Source organism: Acartia tonsa, chromosome 11, assembly GCF_053477335.1.
Source record: "Acartia tonsa isolate MP-2025a chromosome 11, ASM5347733v1, whole genome shotgun sequence".
NCBI lineage: Eukaryota > Metazoa > Arthropoda > Copepoda > Calanoida > Acartiidae > Acartia > Acartia tonsa.
The window spans coordinates 37,526,616-37,545,000 of record NC_137270.1 but is presented as its reverse complement, the minus strand read 5'-3'; the positions used below and the strand labels follow the sequence as shown (position 1 = coordinate 37,545,000).

Here is an 18,385-nt window from a genome sequence, read left to right as displayed (position 1 = left end):
TAAATTTTTATTTATTCTTGATGCAACGACAAAAACTATTTCCAGATGAAAGTAACATTTTATTGGAGTTCATGTAAATCTGGTGCAACATCCAAGAAATAATATATTGATTACCTCTGTATAACTTGAGCAACTGGAAAATAGTTTTCAGTTATTTCTTCCCCTTTGCGGATTTTCTAAAATAAAAATTCATTAAAAAAGTTAAGTTTACAAATCATATCAATATTATTAATTCTAAAAAGACACTTCACAGTGAAACTTCTTATTAAGAACAAATGCACATTTAGAACTTGTAGACAAAGGTCAAAGGAAAAGGAACATAAGTTAGGTTAATTTTACTATATGAATACTATAAAATTAGGTTAATTTTACTATATGAATACTATAAAAGGTCCTTAAAATTAATAAATAAAGGGTTTATTGAATAAACAAAGGTGTAAATTTTATTATCCCTATTATGAGTCCAGAATGGATATAATATAGTCCAAGGGAAAATTAGTTCTCATTTACTGGTCAGTTCTTTGCTCCAGTAGAAGAAGGGATGGAGCAAAAGGGGTGGATAAGAGGTATCGTTGTATTAGTCAGCTAGAAGAAAAAAATTATTAGAGTAGGCGAAAATATGATGATCAATCGACCACAGCTAGCAGTCCAGCCCTACCTTAGAAGCAAAGATAACAACAGTATTGACGACAGCTGTATTGACGACAGCTAGCAGCCCAGCCCTACCTTAGAGGCAAAGATAACAACAGTATTGCCAATATTGACTTTGTACACATTATTACAGCAGCTGTGGTTCAGCATAGCAAGGGCTGGGAATACACCATTTCCAATACATCTGAAAATATAATTTCCAGTATAGCTTTGAATGAAACAGATTAATATCTGCTGGATTAGAATCGGTTCTCAGTCATATAGCATCGTATTACATACAATTTTCCACGAATATTAAAATAAAAATCCTAATCTTAGAAATTTTCACTTTGATATCCATGGAAAGCTGACTATAAAACGATGCGGTAAATAACTATCATACACACAGCCCTCTCTTTCATTAGGGTTGATCAGAATTAGTGATAATTTATCAAAGATAAAGATATTAATCTCTATCCATTAAAAGAAAATATAAATATTATTAAACAGCTTTTTTTGATTAAATAATTAATAGTTATTTATCGAATTGTATTAAAGTCAACTTTCCAAGGATATTAAAATTTTAAATTATCAGATTAAAACCAGTTTTGTTAGGTTTCAGGGGGAATATTGTCTCTAATACGATGCTTTACATGATTATTTCAGCTGCTAAGAACCAGTCTTAATCCAGATTAATTATTTTTAATAAAAAAACATATGATTTCACAATCTTTTTCTAAAAGTTCTATAGTAAAAACAGGTTTACCAACCAATCAACTAAATTCTAATTTTAAACTTACCTAACTTTATTTTCATACGGCTTCTCATCTTTCAAGTTCCTAAAGAGTGTATTTGATATTAAAAAATATAAAAATCAGCGGCGGAGAGGTTTTTTATGAAACTAAAGGGATAAGACAATAGAGGAATTATAATGATGATAGATAAAATTACCTTTATGTAGAATTATTATAGTGCTAGTTTAAACTAATCAATCAAGATTTCAAAAATTTTTCATAAATTCATGCGCCAACGATTAAAAGAACACGACGTAATATTTAATTTGTAGGAAACAATTAATTCCAGTCCAATGTCCCCTAACTGACTGCTTTGTATGAACCTAATAAAGATAAAATATAGTCCTTTTTACATCCTATTATATAAAGTAGTAAGCGTTTTTTGTCTGTCCTGAAGGGTCTCGCGAACTGCTAAACCGATACGGTTTTGATTTAGATTGAAGCTTCTTATAGGTCCTGGAATGGTTTTAAGCTATTTCATTTGTATAAAAAATTCGTTGTGTTGGTTTAAGCTATTTTTCTCCCCTTTCATATCCCTTCAAATATACCTAGATATTAGGTACACAGCCGCTAGTATAATACAAAGTAGAACGATGTCTGTCCGTCTGTCCGTCTGAAGCTTAAGATCTCGGTAACCGCTGAACCGAATGGGCTCTACTCTTCAGGGTATATACCTATTGGTCCTGCGGTGGTTTTAAGCTATCTTCTTGGGGGGTAGGACACCCCCAACCCCCCAAAAAACATAAAATCCCCCCCCATTTTTTTTTTTTTTTTTTTTTTTATACAAATTTTACGAATTTTATGAATTTTACGAATTTTACGAATTTTACGAATTTTACGAATTTTACGAATTTTACGAATTTTACGAAATTTACGAAATTTACGAAATTTACGAATTTTGCGAATCTAATCGCAAAATATTTTCCTGCTGGGTAGGTGCGAAAATTTGTGATCCGTTCTGCTGGGTAAGTAATAGAAGATGTAATTATACCCCTTGGGGCAAAGCCCCTAGAGGCTAGGGGCGAAGCCACTAGTTTACAAATAAAGTAGCGCAGTATCTTAAGTCAACAGTAGATTGAATAAAAAATAACAGCAAATTATTGGTGAAATTAAGAAAATATTTTAGAAACCATAGTATGAACTACACACAAAAATAGCTTAAAAACTCATGAAACCTTTCAAGTAGAGTACGTTATCATTTTAATCAAGTCGTACACGGACGGACGTACGAACAATAACATACCCTAGTTATAAAGTACCTACGCCACTAAATATTCACCCATTTTGATCAAAGTCTGCAGCAGGATCTTCTATGCCTTCAATAATACCATGGGTGTTGAATTGAGCTCGAACTGAAAATACAAAATTTGTAGATAGTATATGAGACAAAAATACTATAGTCATGGAAGCATTAAGAGAATAGGGTTATAGGATTCTTGTAGTAGTTATTAATGCTATTGGTAATTAACTATTTGCTCCTAAAATGACATGTAGTAGATAATGTGTCATCAATGGCTATTTTTGTATCATTTTTGCTAATTGATCAACAGAAACTAGTTAACCATTGACTTTTAATTTAAATTTCAAGTATTAATGTGGCGAATAAACTCACCCCCCCCCCCCCACCCCAACAAAAAAACGACGTCGTATTAGCCGATATCCAATTAAGAAACAAGTAATTTAATTTATTTACCTAAAAAGCTGAAAAGCAATTTTCCAATAAAGAGTTCGTCTTCTGTTAAAGATTCTGTAATCTAAAAGTAGAGATCTAATTATGTTATCATTAAATAATAGGTTGTGTGTTTGTCTGTATATTATGTAATTTCTGCATTGCAACCATACTTAATGCCAAATAGTCGACAGGTATTTAATATTTTCTACAAAAGACCAACGCCTACAATAGACCAACACTACAAAAGACCAGCGCCTACAAAAGACCAACGCCTACAAAAAATCGTAGAGCTGGAAGGTCTATAGCTGCAAATGGTGTATCTGACCTGCCTAGCCGCGGGCGCTAGGCCACCTAGCCTATAACCTAACCTATGTTAGCCCCAGGACATTTATTTAAGAAAAATATCCTCAACTGTTTATACATAGGTGGTTTAGAATTTCGTGGATTTTACAAAAAGTGGTTGGTAGATTTTTACAATTTTTTTTTTATTATTTTTACAATTTTTATGTTAGGTTAGGTTATAGGGTAGGGGGCCGAGCGCTGCGGCCATGACCTTTATTTGATGTTTATATAACAATATATATTTGTTGGTGTTTTGTAGGCGTTGGTCTTTTGTAGGCGTTGGTCTTTTGTAGGCGTTGATCTTTTGTAGTGTTGGTCCTTTGTAGGCGTTGGTCTTTTGTAGAACCGACTAGTTGGTCTTTTGTAGGCGTTAATCTTTTGTAGAGTTGGTCTTTTGTAGCAACGCCTTTAATAATGTCATTAGAATAAAAAGTTTTTCTATGTCATGCCAGCTATAAATATTTTTCATTAAACCTTTTAAGAAAAGTAAATTCAGTTAAAAGCAAAAATACAAAATTTAAGAGAGGAGTAAAATTTTCCATTTTATAAAATTAATTAAAAAATAAACTATTATATAATAATTTCAATATTGAATTGTAATCAGTTTTAGAAATCATTAAAAATATCATTTAAGATTTAAGATTATGAAGAATTAAGAATTAAAAACTAAAACTTGTATTAATTTAATGATTTTTATTTTCTTGGAAAAGTGTCTGTAATACGTTGGATGATTTTTCAATATGGCTAAGAACACAGGGAACTAAAGGGGTAAGACATTGGCCGATAAATTGATGTACATCCTTAATGATAAAACATAAAATTACCCATTCTGTAAATTAAAATTTATGGTTGAAGCGTTTGAACACTCAACTTATGATCAACAAATCAAAAGTCCCCAAAGTTATTAAGCCAACGAATAAGAAAACTTTATTATAAACTTTAGGGACTAGTGTAATAAACAGCCCCCCTTTTTCCTCTCTCTCGCCAAAAAAAACAATACCTTAGTCTTTTTAATTCCAAAATATCCAGAGATCTGAAGAGTTCTCAGATGAAACAGAGCGCTCAACAAGAAGTAGAAATTCCTAAAATTACTATAAGAAAAACCTTTAAATGTTGCCTTCCAACAATCCAGGATATGCTGAAATATATTTTTATAAAATTTAATTAATTTAGTAAAAATCTTTAAACTTGTTATTTATAGCAAATCTATTCTAAGATTCTAACTTTTTTTAATGAATTATAGTTAAAATACTTATTATCTAAAAACCTGTTTTCAGAGGTTATATCCTGGTGACTTTCTAACAGCAAAAGGTCTTCATAGACACTCCTAAATAATAATAAGTACCCAAAGCTTTAGTGTCAACAAATTGATGTGGAAGTTTTACAAAAAAAAAACGTTGGGTACATTCCAACCAACTAAAATTATATAAAGGACCCTACCACTTGGGCCAGGTAGTTGTTTGTTCTATACGTCTATACATTTATTGTCTTATCCCGTAATGAGATCAGAAAATTTGGATCAGGGTTAACTTTGTCAATAATAATTCTTACCTGACTCCCGATTTGCTGTGTTTCATTTTTAATCTGGATTCCAATATTTTCTTATTCTTTTTGAACCAAGCTATTGGCTTTTGAGATACTGTCTAAATATTTATAATCTCACTTAGCTATAGAGTATGGCTATTTTCTTTTTAATGCATGTCTTTAATACTGTTATGTTCCAAATTTCCTTTAATGTCATATGTTATTTTTATTCAAAAACAAGTAATTATTTTTATTCCTACATACCAACGTTTACATTGTTAAACTTTTATTTTTTCAATGATAGAAATTTGTTGAAAATTAAAATAATTTGATAAAATCAATCTAGAAAAAAATCAGAGATCGGTATCCATGCTTCAGAAATGGAACAAAAGTTTTATATATTTGAAATCAGGTGGATGTACAAATAAACCTGTTCAAAATATAGAAATCCGTCTTTATATATTTTTTTGCAGCACTGATAGGCTGCATACTATAGCCCTGGGAACTACCTTAAGACTAAGCTGATGGAATCTTTTGCTGGAGGCAGCACCTTCCTTTCCTTCCTGGAACATCTTACCAAGAACTAGTTCATACACATCCTCTCGTCCACATTCAAATCCATGATAACCATCTGAACAAAATTTAAATTTTTCATAGAGATTTCCAGGGCTCGGTAGCCGCGTTTCAGCCGCATGAAAGCCTCAGTGAAATCGTCATCTTGTAACTTTAAAATTCAGCTGGATGGCTAAACCTTTTCCTAAACGGACAATCCATCCATTTAGAGTTTTACATTTTAGACACATGTGGGTTTAACTTTGAGGCTTTTGCGCGGCTGAGGCACGGCTGCCGAGCCCTGGAGATAATTAACAGATCTAATATAAGAAACTTTTGGTATTAAATCGTCATATTAGAAGTTGTTTCTTGTTCGTCGTCTCTTTAAAATTAAAACCTATGAAAGCTTAATTACGATGATGTTCAAAATTTTGAAAGTATAAAGCCAGGAGGGACAATGATTCTGACAAAAAGTCTTTGTGAAGCCCATTTTCTTTATTTCTAAACTATAATAAACAGATATATTTGGATCAACAAAGGTTATTTCATAACAACAAATTATTATTTTTCTTATTAGAAAACTTCTTACCCATAGCACTTTTCTTACAGCTTTCTGAGCAAAATCTAACAAAAAAATTATATAGGTTATTTATTTCATTATCTAATAAAAGTAAGTTAAGTATTCAAAATGTGTTTTTTGTTCAAGGAGATTTTTCTACTTTCATTTATCAAACTATCCTAACATATAAAGTAGTAAGGCTTTATGTCTGTTGCTTAAGATTTTAGAAACCACTGAACATATTGAGTTTTTCATTTTAGGGAAGCTTCATGTAGATATTAGAGTAAAAAACTAGAGGAGAAAGGGGGTTAAAGGACCCTGTGCCGGCTTTCAATTGAGTCTTTGAAAATCAACCAATATCATCGGGAATATGAACACAGCCAAGTAGCAGAAAACAATTAGCTAGCAGACGAAAAAGGTCCCTTCCAGGGGGATCCAGATAATTGCCTGGTTATTCTATACCATATGAGCGATTACTTTTTCTGTTTTTTACCTTATGAATTATTTTCGACAGATTTTTTATAAAACGGCTTGCTTTATTGCAATTGCATCAAGATCCATGACAGATCTATATAGGAAATAAACGTCTATATATGAGCTCGAGTCTTCCAATGGTAGAGTGTTTAATACTCATAGTGGTCCAATAATCCATAATAAATTCTCATTGACCAGAACGATAAGACCCATTATTTTACTCTATGAAGAATAAATTCATTTCTTTTATTTCATGTTGCTATTTGAATTATATTAAAGTATTAAATTTCTATTCATAAAATAGAAAATTTAAATTTCTAAAATAGTAAATCAAAGAAAACTTAGTTTTAAAATAATTTGATACTGGTGATACGTGCATAATGTGGTCAGATATTAAACTAAAATTTTACATTTAAATAAACATTTTAACCCTTTCAGGACGATAATTTGAAACAAAAAAATACTAGGATCCTAAAATATTTTAAAGAAAGAGAGACAAAATTATAAATACGGTTTTAAATAAAAATAATGAAATTTAAAAAAAGAAAGGAGAGGGAAGTGAGAAAGAGGGACATTTAATCTTTAAAAAATGATGCAAAAACGAATATTCAGGGATATGAAAATGGAAGAAAAAGATTAATATTCAATCTAGCCTATAGCGGTATAATTTTAGAACGCCACCTCTAGTACATCTATACTATAAACTTATTATATAGATCCCGGGGTGTTGTTTGTAGGCAATTTTTTTATTTAGAGATGGTTTTAGACTATTTTTCTGCTCTTCCCTATCTCTCTGAATACAGAGCACCCAATACACTTATAAGTTTATGTGAAGAATTATCTTAAATTATATGATTAAAACATCCTTGAATTGATATATGTTACAGAAAATAATTTCGCTTATAATAAACAATATTACCTACTACGGGAGCAGTTATCACAGGGTAATTGTTGGTAGGGGATAAACTTGAAGCAGACATCACAATGAGAGGGTTTCATCTCATCATACAGAGCTGATGTGACTGCTGCCTCTACACCAAGTATTTCTCCGCATGCTATATCCCTGAAATTATTAAAATCATTAAAAATTAAGAATCAAATGACCAATAAGTAGCGCACTAAAAAGCGACGTGCTATCTAAATAAATAAATCATTAAAAAACAAGAATCATAATGTCCATAAGTACTCAAGTAGTACAGAAAAAAGCGACAAACTAACAATATTTTATCTTGTTGAACAGACTGCCTTTTACATTACAAGAATTGCGTCACAAGCAATAACTATGAATCAAATGAGAAGACCTGTTTATGGACCATAGCTTTCTTCCCCTAATTTTTTCATTAATGGATATGACCAGACAAAGCAATATTTTAAAGTCTCTAGTATTATATGCGCTTTGTCTGGAATTGAACTCCACACCCATGTTGCGAAGGCATTCTACCATTTAAGCCAGAGAGAGAGAGAGAGAGAGAAGGGACAATAGCCTGTTTATTACACCAGTCCCCAAAGTTTTATCATACATTTTCTTATTTGTTCTTTGCTTAACGACTTTGGAACATTCGTGAATTTTGATTCATTTAGTTGGTTCATTAGGATGAGTGTTCACACGCTTCAACCACTATTTTTTTCATCTACAGAAGGGGTAATTTTGAGAATCATCACTGGGGATATACATCAATTTATCGGCCATTGTCTTATACCTTTAGATTCCTGAGACATAGCCACCTTTTAAAGTCTTTAGTATTATGCGCTTTGTCTGGAATCGAACCCGAGACCCATGTTACGACGGCATATAATCCAGGAATAAAGTATAACCAACAAACGAAATAAAAGTAAAATATTATTTGGGGGGCAAATGAAGAGGTCGTTAATTTTACGATGCGTTGCCCCTCAACGACAACTGAAAACACGTATAGGTTTCGTGATTCATTTCATTGTTGGTATAAGCTGCATACAACCTTTTAAGCTGAGGCCGCAGGCGTGTTAAAAGTACAGAACCCAAAATTTCTCAGACACATTTCCAATATTTCACAGAAAATACTTTTTGATCATGGGTAGCAAGAAAAATGTTTAAACAGACAAGGATAATTGTAAGAAATGCGGGTATAGCGAAAGTTCTATAGAGTTAGCCTAAAAAACTTTGGGGACTTTTTGAATTTTGATTGGTTGGTTCATTAAGTTGAGTGTCCAAACGTTTCAACCACGATTTATAGTATACGGAAGGGGTAATTTTGTTTATCATCATTGGGGATGTCAGATTTAAATTACTTTTTAAACTTTTTGTTCTGAAACTAAAGAAAGAAAATGCTTAAATAAATGATTTGCTTTAAAACCCTTTCATTTAAAACAAAAGAAAAGTTACATAATGCAAAATTGGAGGAAATTTATTTTTATAATTTTATTTACCAGGAATTTTTAAACATATTGATTTCTATTGAAATTTTAAATGCTTATATTTTTCGTCTTAAGTCACTAAGGCCGTTAAAATTATCATAATACTACATCAAAAGAATGAAAAAGTTTTTTTTGATTTATTAGTCTGTTTGTATTTTTGTCTGAAGTGACTTATAAAGAGAAGATTTTAACTGGTAATTCAATTGTTTTAGCTAAAGGAATCAAAATCATATTATTCATGTGAGTTTCAGATTAAAGATGTAAATATGGACATGCCTAAAATTAAAGCAGCTTCGCTTTTGAAACAACTTACCTAGCAGCTTTGGCATATCTGCCTCTCTCCTCTCCCCAGGTTATTTCTACAGCATCAGAAAATGTGGGAAATTCTTGGTGGGGTGAACTCAGTACTGGCAGCTCTAGCCATGGACAGCTGGGCTCACTAATTGAAATTAATATTTTTTATAGTATGGCTTCAAAACCGATTAACATCCGCTGGATTGGAACTGGTTCTCAACCATACATAGCATATATAGCATTGTATTACAGACAATTTTTCACGAACTTCAAAATAAAAAAATTAAAATTAATACCAGTTTTGTTAGCCCTGGCTTGCGACCCCTTGGGGCTTAACTGGTTATAATCTTTTAAATCGCATCATATTATAGCCATCTTTCCGCGGATAAAAAAATAGAAAAATTACAAGAATAATTCCAGTTTTGATTGCTGAGAGGCCGAAGGTCCTACCTAATTTATGATTTTTTATCCATTGAAAATTGATTATAGTACGATGCGATACATAATTTTTCAGTATTAATCAGAATCAGTTATAATCCAGCAGATGCAGCGCTCAGCCCTTTGGTCTGCATAGCTGCAGCTCCCTAGCCAGCCTAGCCGCTTGTGCGTGGCCCCCTTAATATATAACCTAACCTAACCTAAAAATTTGAAAAATAAAGGACGGTTGGAAGGTGGGAGAATTTGTAAAAAATCAAATTTGATGAAAAAATTCCAAAGAGGATAACGCCTAAAATTTTACCTTTTTGTATTTTTTAAACATAGAAAATATGTTTTAATTTCAGTGTTAACCTAGTCACCTTTGCCATAAGAATAGAGATTTTAAATCTAGATATTAAATTCTAGATTTTTAAATTTTTAAAATACACAAATTCAAAGGGAAAACATTAATTATTGTAGCAACTGCAAAGGTTTCACACAGATTAATAATGATATTTATATACATTAAATTTACTTTTAAAAAAAATAATTAAAAGGCGAAGTAAAATGCTTATAAACAATTAAAACTATATTATGTTTTAACTATTAACATTAAAAAACTTTGATACTTTTACATTGAGTTTAAATATATAATATGCTCTTGTTTAGCAAGTAGCAGTTTGAATTTAGTAAAGCGTTTGATATCATAATCATAAAAAAAATAATAACTATCCTTATACTAAAGTAACAGGATGTTTGTTTGTCTATGTGTCTGTGTGTGTATCTGTGTGTCTGTCTGTGTGTCTGTGTGTCTGTACCGAAGGGTCTCGCTAACCGCTGAACCGATCGGGTTCTCCTTAACAGGGTAGCTTCTCATAAGTCCCGGGAAGGTTTAAAACTATTTTGGGGGAGGGTACTACCACCCTCCCAAAAGAAATGACAAAAAAATTGAAAATTTTCTTAAAATCTGGGAGACTTCAACGTCAAATAAGGTGGTATCGTACATAAAAAATTAACTTTAACAAACAAAAACATTTAAAGTGCCACTAGAGGCCTCTAGGGGCGTAGCCGCTAGTAGCATATAAACAGCTGGCAAATGACATGATACCAAAAAGAATATGAACTACAAACTTGCTTTTACGGGATCGTGTCATAGATTGTGTCAGTTTTTAGCATATTCTTAGATCAATATACCACCACTAGAGGCTGTGCCCTTATCAATTAAGGTCTCTGTTTTGAAGGAGTGGAAAGGGGTTCGAAAAATAGCCTAAAACCTTCCTTGGATCTATGTACATTTTTCTTAAAATGAAGAATTCAATCGGTTTGGTAGTTGAAATCATAGATTAAGGCAAAAATTATTACTTTATATATTAGGTTAGCAAAGTGAAATTAAAAAAATCGGTAAATCTGTAAAGATCTTTATAAATCTTTCTCTCCCTTTAAATATTACTGTTAAACGCATAAAAAGAAACTTTTTACCCCCCAAAAAATAATTTTTAGTTATTTGAATTTTTATCATTTATACTAGACTTTACTTCTGAATCGATTATATACAAATTGTTTCTAAAAACAATTGAAAGTTTAAAAACAAATTACGAGGCTATTTATAAAAAAAATATGATTTATATAGAAAATATTTATGTACTATAACACTTACCTTAATTCATCTTGTAAATATTCTAATTAAACAAGATATTTTTGAACTAGTTTTATTAAAATGCTTTTGTTTATTTGTTATAATAATGTATTATGATTATTCTCTCGATTATTTGTTATAGAGGTTTTGCTATTTAACCATAGCGTTTACATTTGTCTGTTGACGTATGTCTGTTGTCTGTCTTCTGTCTGTATGTCTACATGTCTGCATATTTGTCTGTCTGTATAAATGTCTGTCAGTGTGTCTGTCTGCCTTTTTTAAATTTTGGGTTTATGTTTTTCTAGGGCATTTCCTTATTTATGTCTGTCTATACGTCTAAATTATAAACAAGCTTTTTGTTGGCTTTTACTGTAATTTAGTTTATTGTTAACATGTTGTTCGGTTCCGCATGCGATGGATTTATTGGTTCTTGTTAAATGCAAAGCTTTTCAAGTTCCATCCGTCCGTGACAGTTATTTATTTTCATTAATTTATTCTAAAGAATTATCTAAAAGATGCTGATTTTTTAACTTTTTTACAACAACTTTTTATATGATACAATTATCCTATTTTGGAATAATCCATTCAAGGACAACAAGGCACAATATTATAATCGATGCATCTCTATAATCAAATCCTAAAAATGAGAGTATGTCGTTTTAGTGTATCTAGCATTTGTGCCATTTTGCAACAAAATATATGTACACTTTTGTTTAGACTTACAAATCAATGTTCTACATATTAAGTTCCTTCCAATTTCAGAGCTTTTGCTTTTATGGATCTTGTCATCCTTGTTTCATTTAAATTCCACCACTTTCTGTATGCAGACAAAATTTAGCATATGAAAAGAACACTTAAAACCCATTTATTCTTTTGGTAGTGTAGCTACCAGGGATTTAAAGGGATAAGACAATGACTAATAAATTGATGTACATCCCCAATGACGAAACACAAATTTACCCCTTCTTTAGATTACAAATAGTGATTGAAATGTTTGGAAAATCAACTTATGAACCAACAAATCAAAATTCAATTAAAAAAACAATGTTGTTAGCCAACATATAAAAAAACGCTATAATAACGCTTATTGGGACTAATGTAATAAACAGCCCAATGTCCCCTCCCTTCCCGCGTAGCTACTCTATATTTAAGGTTTGTCTTGCCCAATGTTCATAATAGTATCATAATAGCTTTGTCCCTGAGCATCTAGGGGTCTTTATTTAAAGGGTAGGGAAGGTCAGAAATATAGCCTAAAACCATCCCACGTCTGAAAACTTAAAACAAATAGCCTTAACCACCCCTGCGCCCTATATGAAGTTTCCTTGAAATGGAGATCTTAATCGGTTTATCAGTTTTTGCGATTCTAAGCCACAGACAAAATAACCTTTCTACTTTAAATAATAGGATAAACTTTCTGGGATTTTAGGTGTGTATTTTTTATCAAAATAAATATAAATTCTAAAAGATTACTTAAGGAATATAAAAGAAATACAATTTGTTTTGAGAGCTTGGCTAATAATTGTTCTTGTGTTAATTATCAGAGCTACTCTAAAACTAGGATATAATTTACTATTATAATGACGTCATTACTAGGTTAAACTGTAACTACGTCACTGGTTTAACAATAGTTTAAATAATATAAAGTAGCAAAGTTTAAAGTTTTTCTTAAGATCATGTAACCAATAAACAGATTGAGTTCTCCATTTCAGGCAAGCTTTTTATGGGTCCCCGGATGGGTTCAGGTTATTTTTCTGCCCCCTTGCTCCGTTTCGGATATTAAGTCCTTAGATGCTAAGGGTGCAAACACTAGTAACTTTATATTTTACTAGTGGCTGTGCCCCTTGCGTCAAATGGCTTTGTATTACAAGTAAAGGAGGGGTTAAACAATTGCTTCCCAAGACTTAAATCTGAAAACAAATAGCCTAAAACCATATAAATCCAACTCAAAATTAAGAACCAAACCGGTAAAACAGTAAGTAAGATCTATTTCGTTGGACAAAAAATAACTTACTACTTTATAGAACAGGATGACGTTTATACCATTTTCAAGTTAAATTATTATCATTCAATCTAAGAAAGGTAAACTTTCCTCAAATTAACATGGTTTATCGATTAATTAATGCGCCATTGACTTCTTGCCCCCCTGATCTAATAATAAATTTTAATTGCTTTGATGTGAGAATTTCTAACAGGAAATGCATAAAAACTAAAGCAATTTCCCTTTAACAGATAGTGATCCTACCCCTAAACTTTTTTTTAACCATTAAAGTAAAAAAAATATTTCTCATGTTTGGGACTTAAAATTTCCGAAAAACCGAAAAAAAAATTTCCGAAAAAAAGTTATAGAATGAATACGGCCCCGCAACCTGTAGTATAATCGTAATTAGAACCGTGTCGAATAGTACATAGATGTGCTACTAATGCAATGTCAGTCGCGTGAAAAATACTATTATACATACAATAATTAAGGCAAACAGGAAGGGGTGACATAGCCCACTTAGCTATAATAGGAATGATATAGCAACTGCAAAACAAGTTAAACAATGTTTATATAAGCGAAGCTCAGCAAATCATACAAACAGACGTAGAAGCTAATCATTTGTTTTGAAATGTTTTAAATCCTAAATCCTTATACTAAAGTAACAGGATGTTTGTCTGTTTGTTTGTCTGTGTATCTATACCGAAGGATCTCGCTAACCGCTGAACCTATTGGGTTCTCCTTAACAGGGTAGATTCTCATAAGTCCCGGGAAGATTTATAATATGGACATACTTACTTTTTGCGTCCTAGTTGTTAATATGCTACGGGTATTATACAAAGCAGATCACTCTTTGATAAATCTAAGTCTAAGAATCGTACCAGAAATCATCTACAATTTGTAATATTAATAGGATTCAGGGAGGGAGATGACATTGGGCTGTTTATTACACTAGTCCCTAAAGTTTTATTTTAACGTTTTCTTATTCGTTAGTTTATCAACTTTGAGGACTTTTCTTGCATTTTGACTGGTTGGTTAATTAAGCTGAGTGTCCAAACGTTTCTACTTCTAAATGTAATCAACAGAAGGGGTAATTTTGTGTATCATCATTGGGGATGTACATACATTTTTCGGCCTTATATCTTTATATCTCTTAATAGGAATTCAAATTTACGATCATAGCTTTCTATTACGAACGGATAAATCCTAAATGTGGAAAAGTTCTGCTGTTAAGAATGAGAAAATTTACTTGATTCTTTTCTTTGAAAATTATGAAACTTTTTTTCATTGAAATACATTGAACAAATGTAGTTATACCTTTGTTTTCACACAAATTTTGTATTTAAAGCTTAGCACCTAATTCTTTGTTTGATAGATGCAATCTGATTGTCTGTCTGTCCTTCTCTCTGTATGCCTGTCTGTATGTCTCTATTAATTTTTGTGTGTCTGTCTATTTGTCTGTATTTAAATTCTGTATAGCTGTATTCTTGTATGTCTGTTTATCTCTATGTATCTTTGATTGTCTGCCTGTTGTCTGTCTGTTTGTTTTCTGTTTGTTGTCTGTTTCTTGTCTGTTTCTTGTCTGTCTGTTAATTGTTTGTTGTCTGTTTGTTGTCTGTCTGTATGCCTGTCTGTCTTTCTTTCTGCGTGTCTGTCTATTTGTCTGTATTTAAATGTCAGAATAGCTGTATTCTTGTCTGTTTCTTGTCTGTCTGTTAACTGTTTGTTTTCAGTCTGATGTCTGTATTTTGTCTGTTTCTTGTCTGTCTGTTGTCTGTTTGTTTGTCTGTTTGTCCGTCTGGTAGTCTATCTGTTTGTCTGTCTGGTTGTCTGTCTGGTTGTCTGTCTGTTTGTCTGTCTGTTTGTTTGTCTGGTTGTCTGTCTGTCTGTTTGTTTTCAGTCTGTTGTCTATTTGTTGTCTGTTTGTTTTCTGTCTGATGTCTGTCTTCTGTCTGAATGTCTATATGTCTGCATATTTGTCTGTCTGCATGTCTGTTTGTTGTCTGTCTGGTTGTCTGTCTGTTTGTTGTCTTTTTATTTTCTGTCTGTTGTCTGTTTGTTGTCTGTCTGTTATCTGTTTGTTGTCTGTTTCTTGTCTGTTTCTTGTCTGTTTGTTGTCAGTCTGTTGTATGTCTGTTGTATGTCTGTTGTATGTCTGTTGTCTGTTTGTTGTCAGTCTGTTGTATGTCTGTTGTATGTCTGTTGTCTGCTTGTTGTCTGTCTGTTGTCTGTTTCTTGTATGTCTGTTGTCTACTTGTTGTCTGTTTGTTTTCTGTTTGTTGTCTATCTGATGTCTGTCTATATGCCTGTATGTCTTTCTTTTTGTATGCCTGTCTGTCTTTCTATCTATTTGTCTGTATTTAAATGTCAGTACAGCTGTATTCTTGTATGTCTGTTTGTCTCTCTGTATATTTGACTGTCTGCCATTGTCTATCTGTTGTCTGTTTGTTGTCTGTTTGTTGTCTGTTTGTTGTCTGTTTGTTGTCTGTTTGTTGTCTGTTTGTTGTCTGTTTGTTGTCTGTTTGTTGTCTGTTTGTTGTCTGTCTGTTGTCTGTCTTCTGTCTGTATGACAGCATGTCTGCATATTTGTCTGTTTGTATAAATGTCTGTCAGTATGTCTGTCTGCCTGTTTTAAATTTTGGGTGTCTGTTTACTAGGTCATTTCCTTATTTATGTCTGTCTATATGTCTAGTAAAAGGTGTATATATTATTTTTGTCTGTGTGTAATAGGCTTTCATTTATATTTTTTGATGAATTTACAACGAATCAAAATGTTTTATGTACAATTTTGTCCTTGTTAAAAATATCTTTCCTTCAGCTAAAAGTTTTCTCGCTTCACTCATTATTTTTTCAGCTTTAGGACCCTCTGAAATTATATGACAAAATTAGTTCCAGGAGTAGCGAAGCTAAGTGATTAAGTTCAATAGGAGAAAATTCTTTTTAAGAAAAACTATTTTGTTCTTAACGTTTCTCCAAGAAACAATAGTTTATTTGAATATTAGAGTAAAACACTAGAGGGAAAAAGGATTAGATAACTGTATCTCCCTATCGCAACCACCTTGTGCATGTGTAACCTTTCTATTGGGTCATTGAAAATTAACCAGCTAAGTAACAGGAAAATAATTTAGAAGCAGACGAAGAAGGTCGTTCAAAAAGGAAGGGAGGTAGTTGTCTGTATATTACATCTATACTATAGATCTGTTATTTGAATATTTTACCTTTAATGTAAAGAAAAATGGAAGAAAAAAAAATATAATAAAAAGTAACAGAAAGACATTTTTGTGTTTTCTTTCTTTCATGACATCAATTAATAACAAATTAACTTATAGAGTAGCTTCGCTAGTAATAAAAAAGTTTTACAAGTGATAAAATATTAAATAAATTTCAAAAGAGACTTAAAAAGAAAGATATTATTTAAATTTTTAATACAATTTGCATTTAGGAGAGAAAATCATAACGCGTATTGAATGAAGACAGAAAAATAGTTATTTATTTATCATATCGTATTATAGGCTGCTTTCCACGCATATTAAAATAAAAAAATATAAGATTAAAACCAGTTTTTTCAGTATAGCTGAGAACCGGTTCTAGTTCAGCAAATATTAATTAGCTTTGAAGCCATACTGTTGTTATGATCCTTTTGTTATCCGTCCCTTCGGGGCTAACAAAACTGGTCTAAATCTTCTTATTTTAAATTCCGCGGAAAACTGTCTATTATACGATGCGATAAATAACTACTAATGCTTACCCAATTTGCATGACTTCATAGACTCCTCGAAATCAGAAAAAGACGAATCTACTGCCACCTACGAAAAAAAATCTGCCTTTTTATCTCAAAGTAGCAGGATGTCTGTTAATCTGTCTATTGCTTATGAACTCGCTAACCGCTAAACCGATATTCACCCCAATGTACCCCAAGTGCCCCTAGAGGTGTAGCGATTAGTGTTATATAGAGGCGTCAGGTTTTACATTTTTTACTGAATAAATTGAGTTCTTGATTTTAAAGGAGTATTACATACATAGATGGTTTTAGTATTTTTTTAATTTTACTAGAGAGTCTACGCCAATAGAAGCCTCTACCGGCATTTAATGGGGGGGAAGGGGGGAAGTCGACTCTCTTCCCCAATTTTCAATATGAGTTTTAAAAAGGAAAAGGAAAACCAAAAGTAGGATTTTATCTTTTATTGGGAGGGTGAAGATAACCTCCCAGAAAATAGAAAGACATTTTTTTTTTGGGGGGGGGGTATTTTTCATTTTTTGAGGGGGGTTGGGAGTGTCCCACCCCACCAAGAAAAAAGCTTAAAACTATCACAGGACTAGTAGGTATATTCCCTGAAGAGTAGAGCCCAATCGGTTCAGTGGTTACTGAGATCTTAAGCTTCAGACAGCTTCGTTCTACTTTGTATTATAGAAAAGCTTCATACTTGTTACACTTACAAAGATACGCCTAAAGGATGAGGGTGAAGCTACCTAGCTGTGAATGAATTTATCAAATAAAAAAACCTCATAAATTTTATCTCAACGGGGGGGATAGATATATTTTATGAAATAAAGATATAACAGTTATTTATTGCATCGTATTATTGACAGCTTTCCTTGGATATTAAAATGAAACATTATAAGATTTAAACCAGCTTTGTTAGTCCCGAAGGGCCACAAGCCCGGGATAACATAAACTAGTTTTATGATTATTATTTTAATATTCGTGGAAAATTGTCAAAAATACAAAACTTTGAGTGATTTCCCAGTATGGCTGAAAAACGATTCTAATCCAGCGGATATTTATCCCTTTGTAGCTATACTAGAATAGATTTTCTTTAGAAGAAGTATCTCTTCCTTTTAAACTACTTGCCCAGGGAGTACAATTGCAGTCTAAATAATCTAAATCACTTTATTTCCCAAACTTTCATCAGCTACCAAAGAAATCAATTAACTAGGGTGGAAGATAACGTAGTGCATTCGCTCATCCTCGGGTTTGAATCTTGGCTCTTGAAATTGGTTCCTATTGCTACAATGTCAAACGTCCCTTTTAATAGTTAGAGTAGGGGGAAGGCCCTGGCCAAAAACAGGCGCAAAAGACTTCGAGACCAAGGTTGAGCAATTAAAGAGTTGGTTGTCT

The 18,385-nt window shown here is 32.1% G+C and overlaps 1 protein-coding gene across 1 annotated transcript in view; it reads right to left on the bottom strand.

Moving 5' to 3' along the window:
• Positions 1-18,385, bottom strand: part of LOC145331275 (SET and MYND domain-containing protein DDB_G0273589-like) — a 45,843-nt gene that overhangs the window by 18,858 nt on the left and 8,600 nt on the right. The window contains exons 4-16 of the mRNA XM_080175895.1: positions 11,310-11,331; positions 9,255-9,380; positions 7,467-7,610; positions 6,104-6,138; positions 5,472-5,593; positions 4,990-5,081; positions 4,706-4,765; positions 4,439-4,529; positions 3,118-3,178; positions 2,704-2,776; positions 1,431-1,469; positions 727-835; positions 115-176 (exon numbers count right to left, since the gene is read on the bottom strand). Of these exons, the coding sequence (XP_080032021.1) occupies positions 115-176; positions 727-835; positions 1,431-1,469; positions 2,704-2,776; positions 3,118-3,178; positions 4,439-4,529; positions 4,706-4,765; positions 4,990-5,081; positions 5,472-5,593; positions 6,104-6,138; positions 7,467-7,610; positions 9,255-9,380; positions 11,310-11,331 (1,036 nt within the window). The remainder of the gene's footprint in view (positions 1-114; positions 177-726; positions 836-1,430; positions 1,470-2,703; positions 2,777-3,117; positions 3,179-4,438; positions 4,530-4,705; positions 4,766-4,989; positions 5,082-5,471; positions 5,594-6,103; positions 6,139-7,466; positions 7,611-9,254; positions 9,381-11,309; positions 11,332-18,385) is intronic.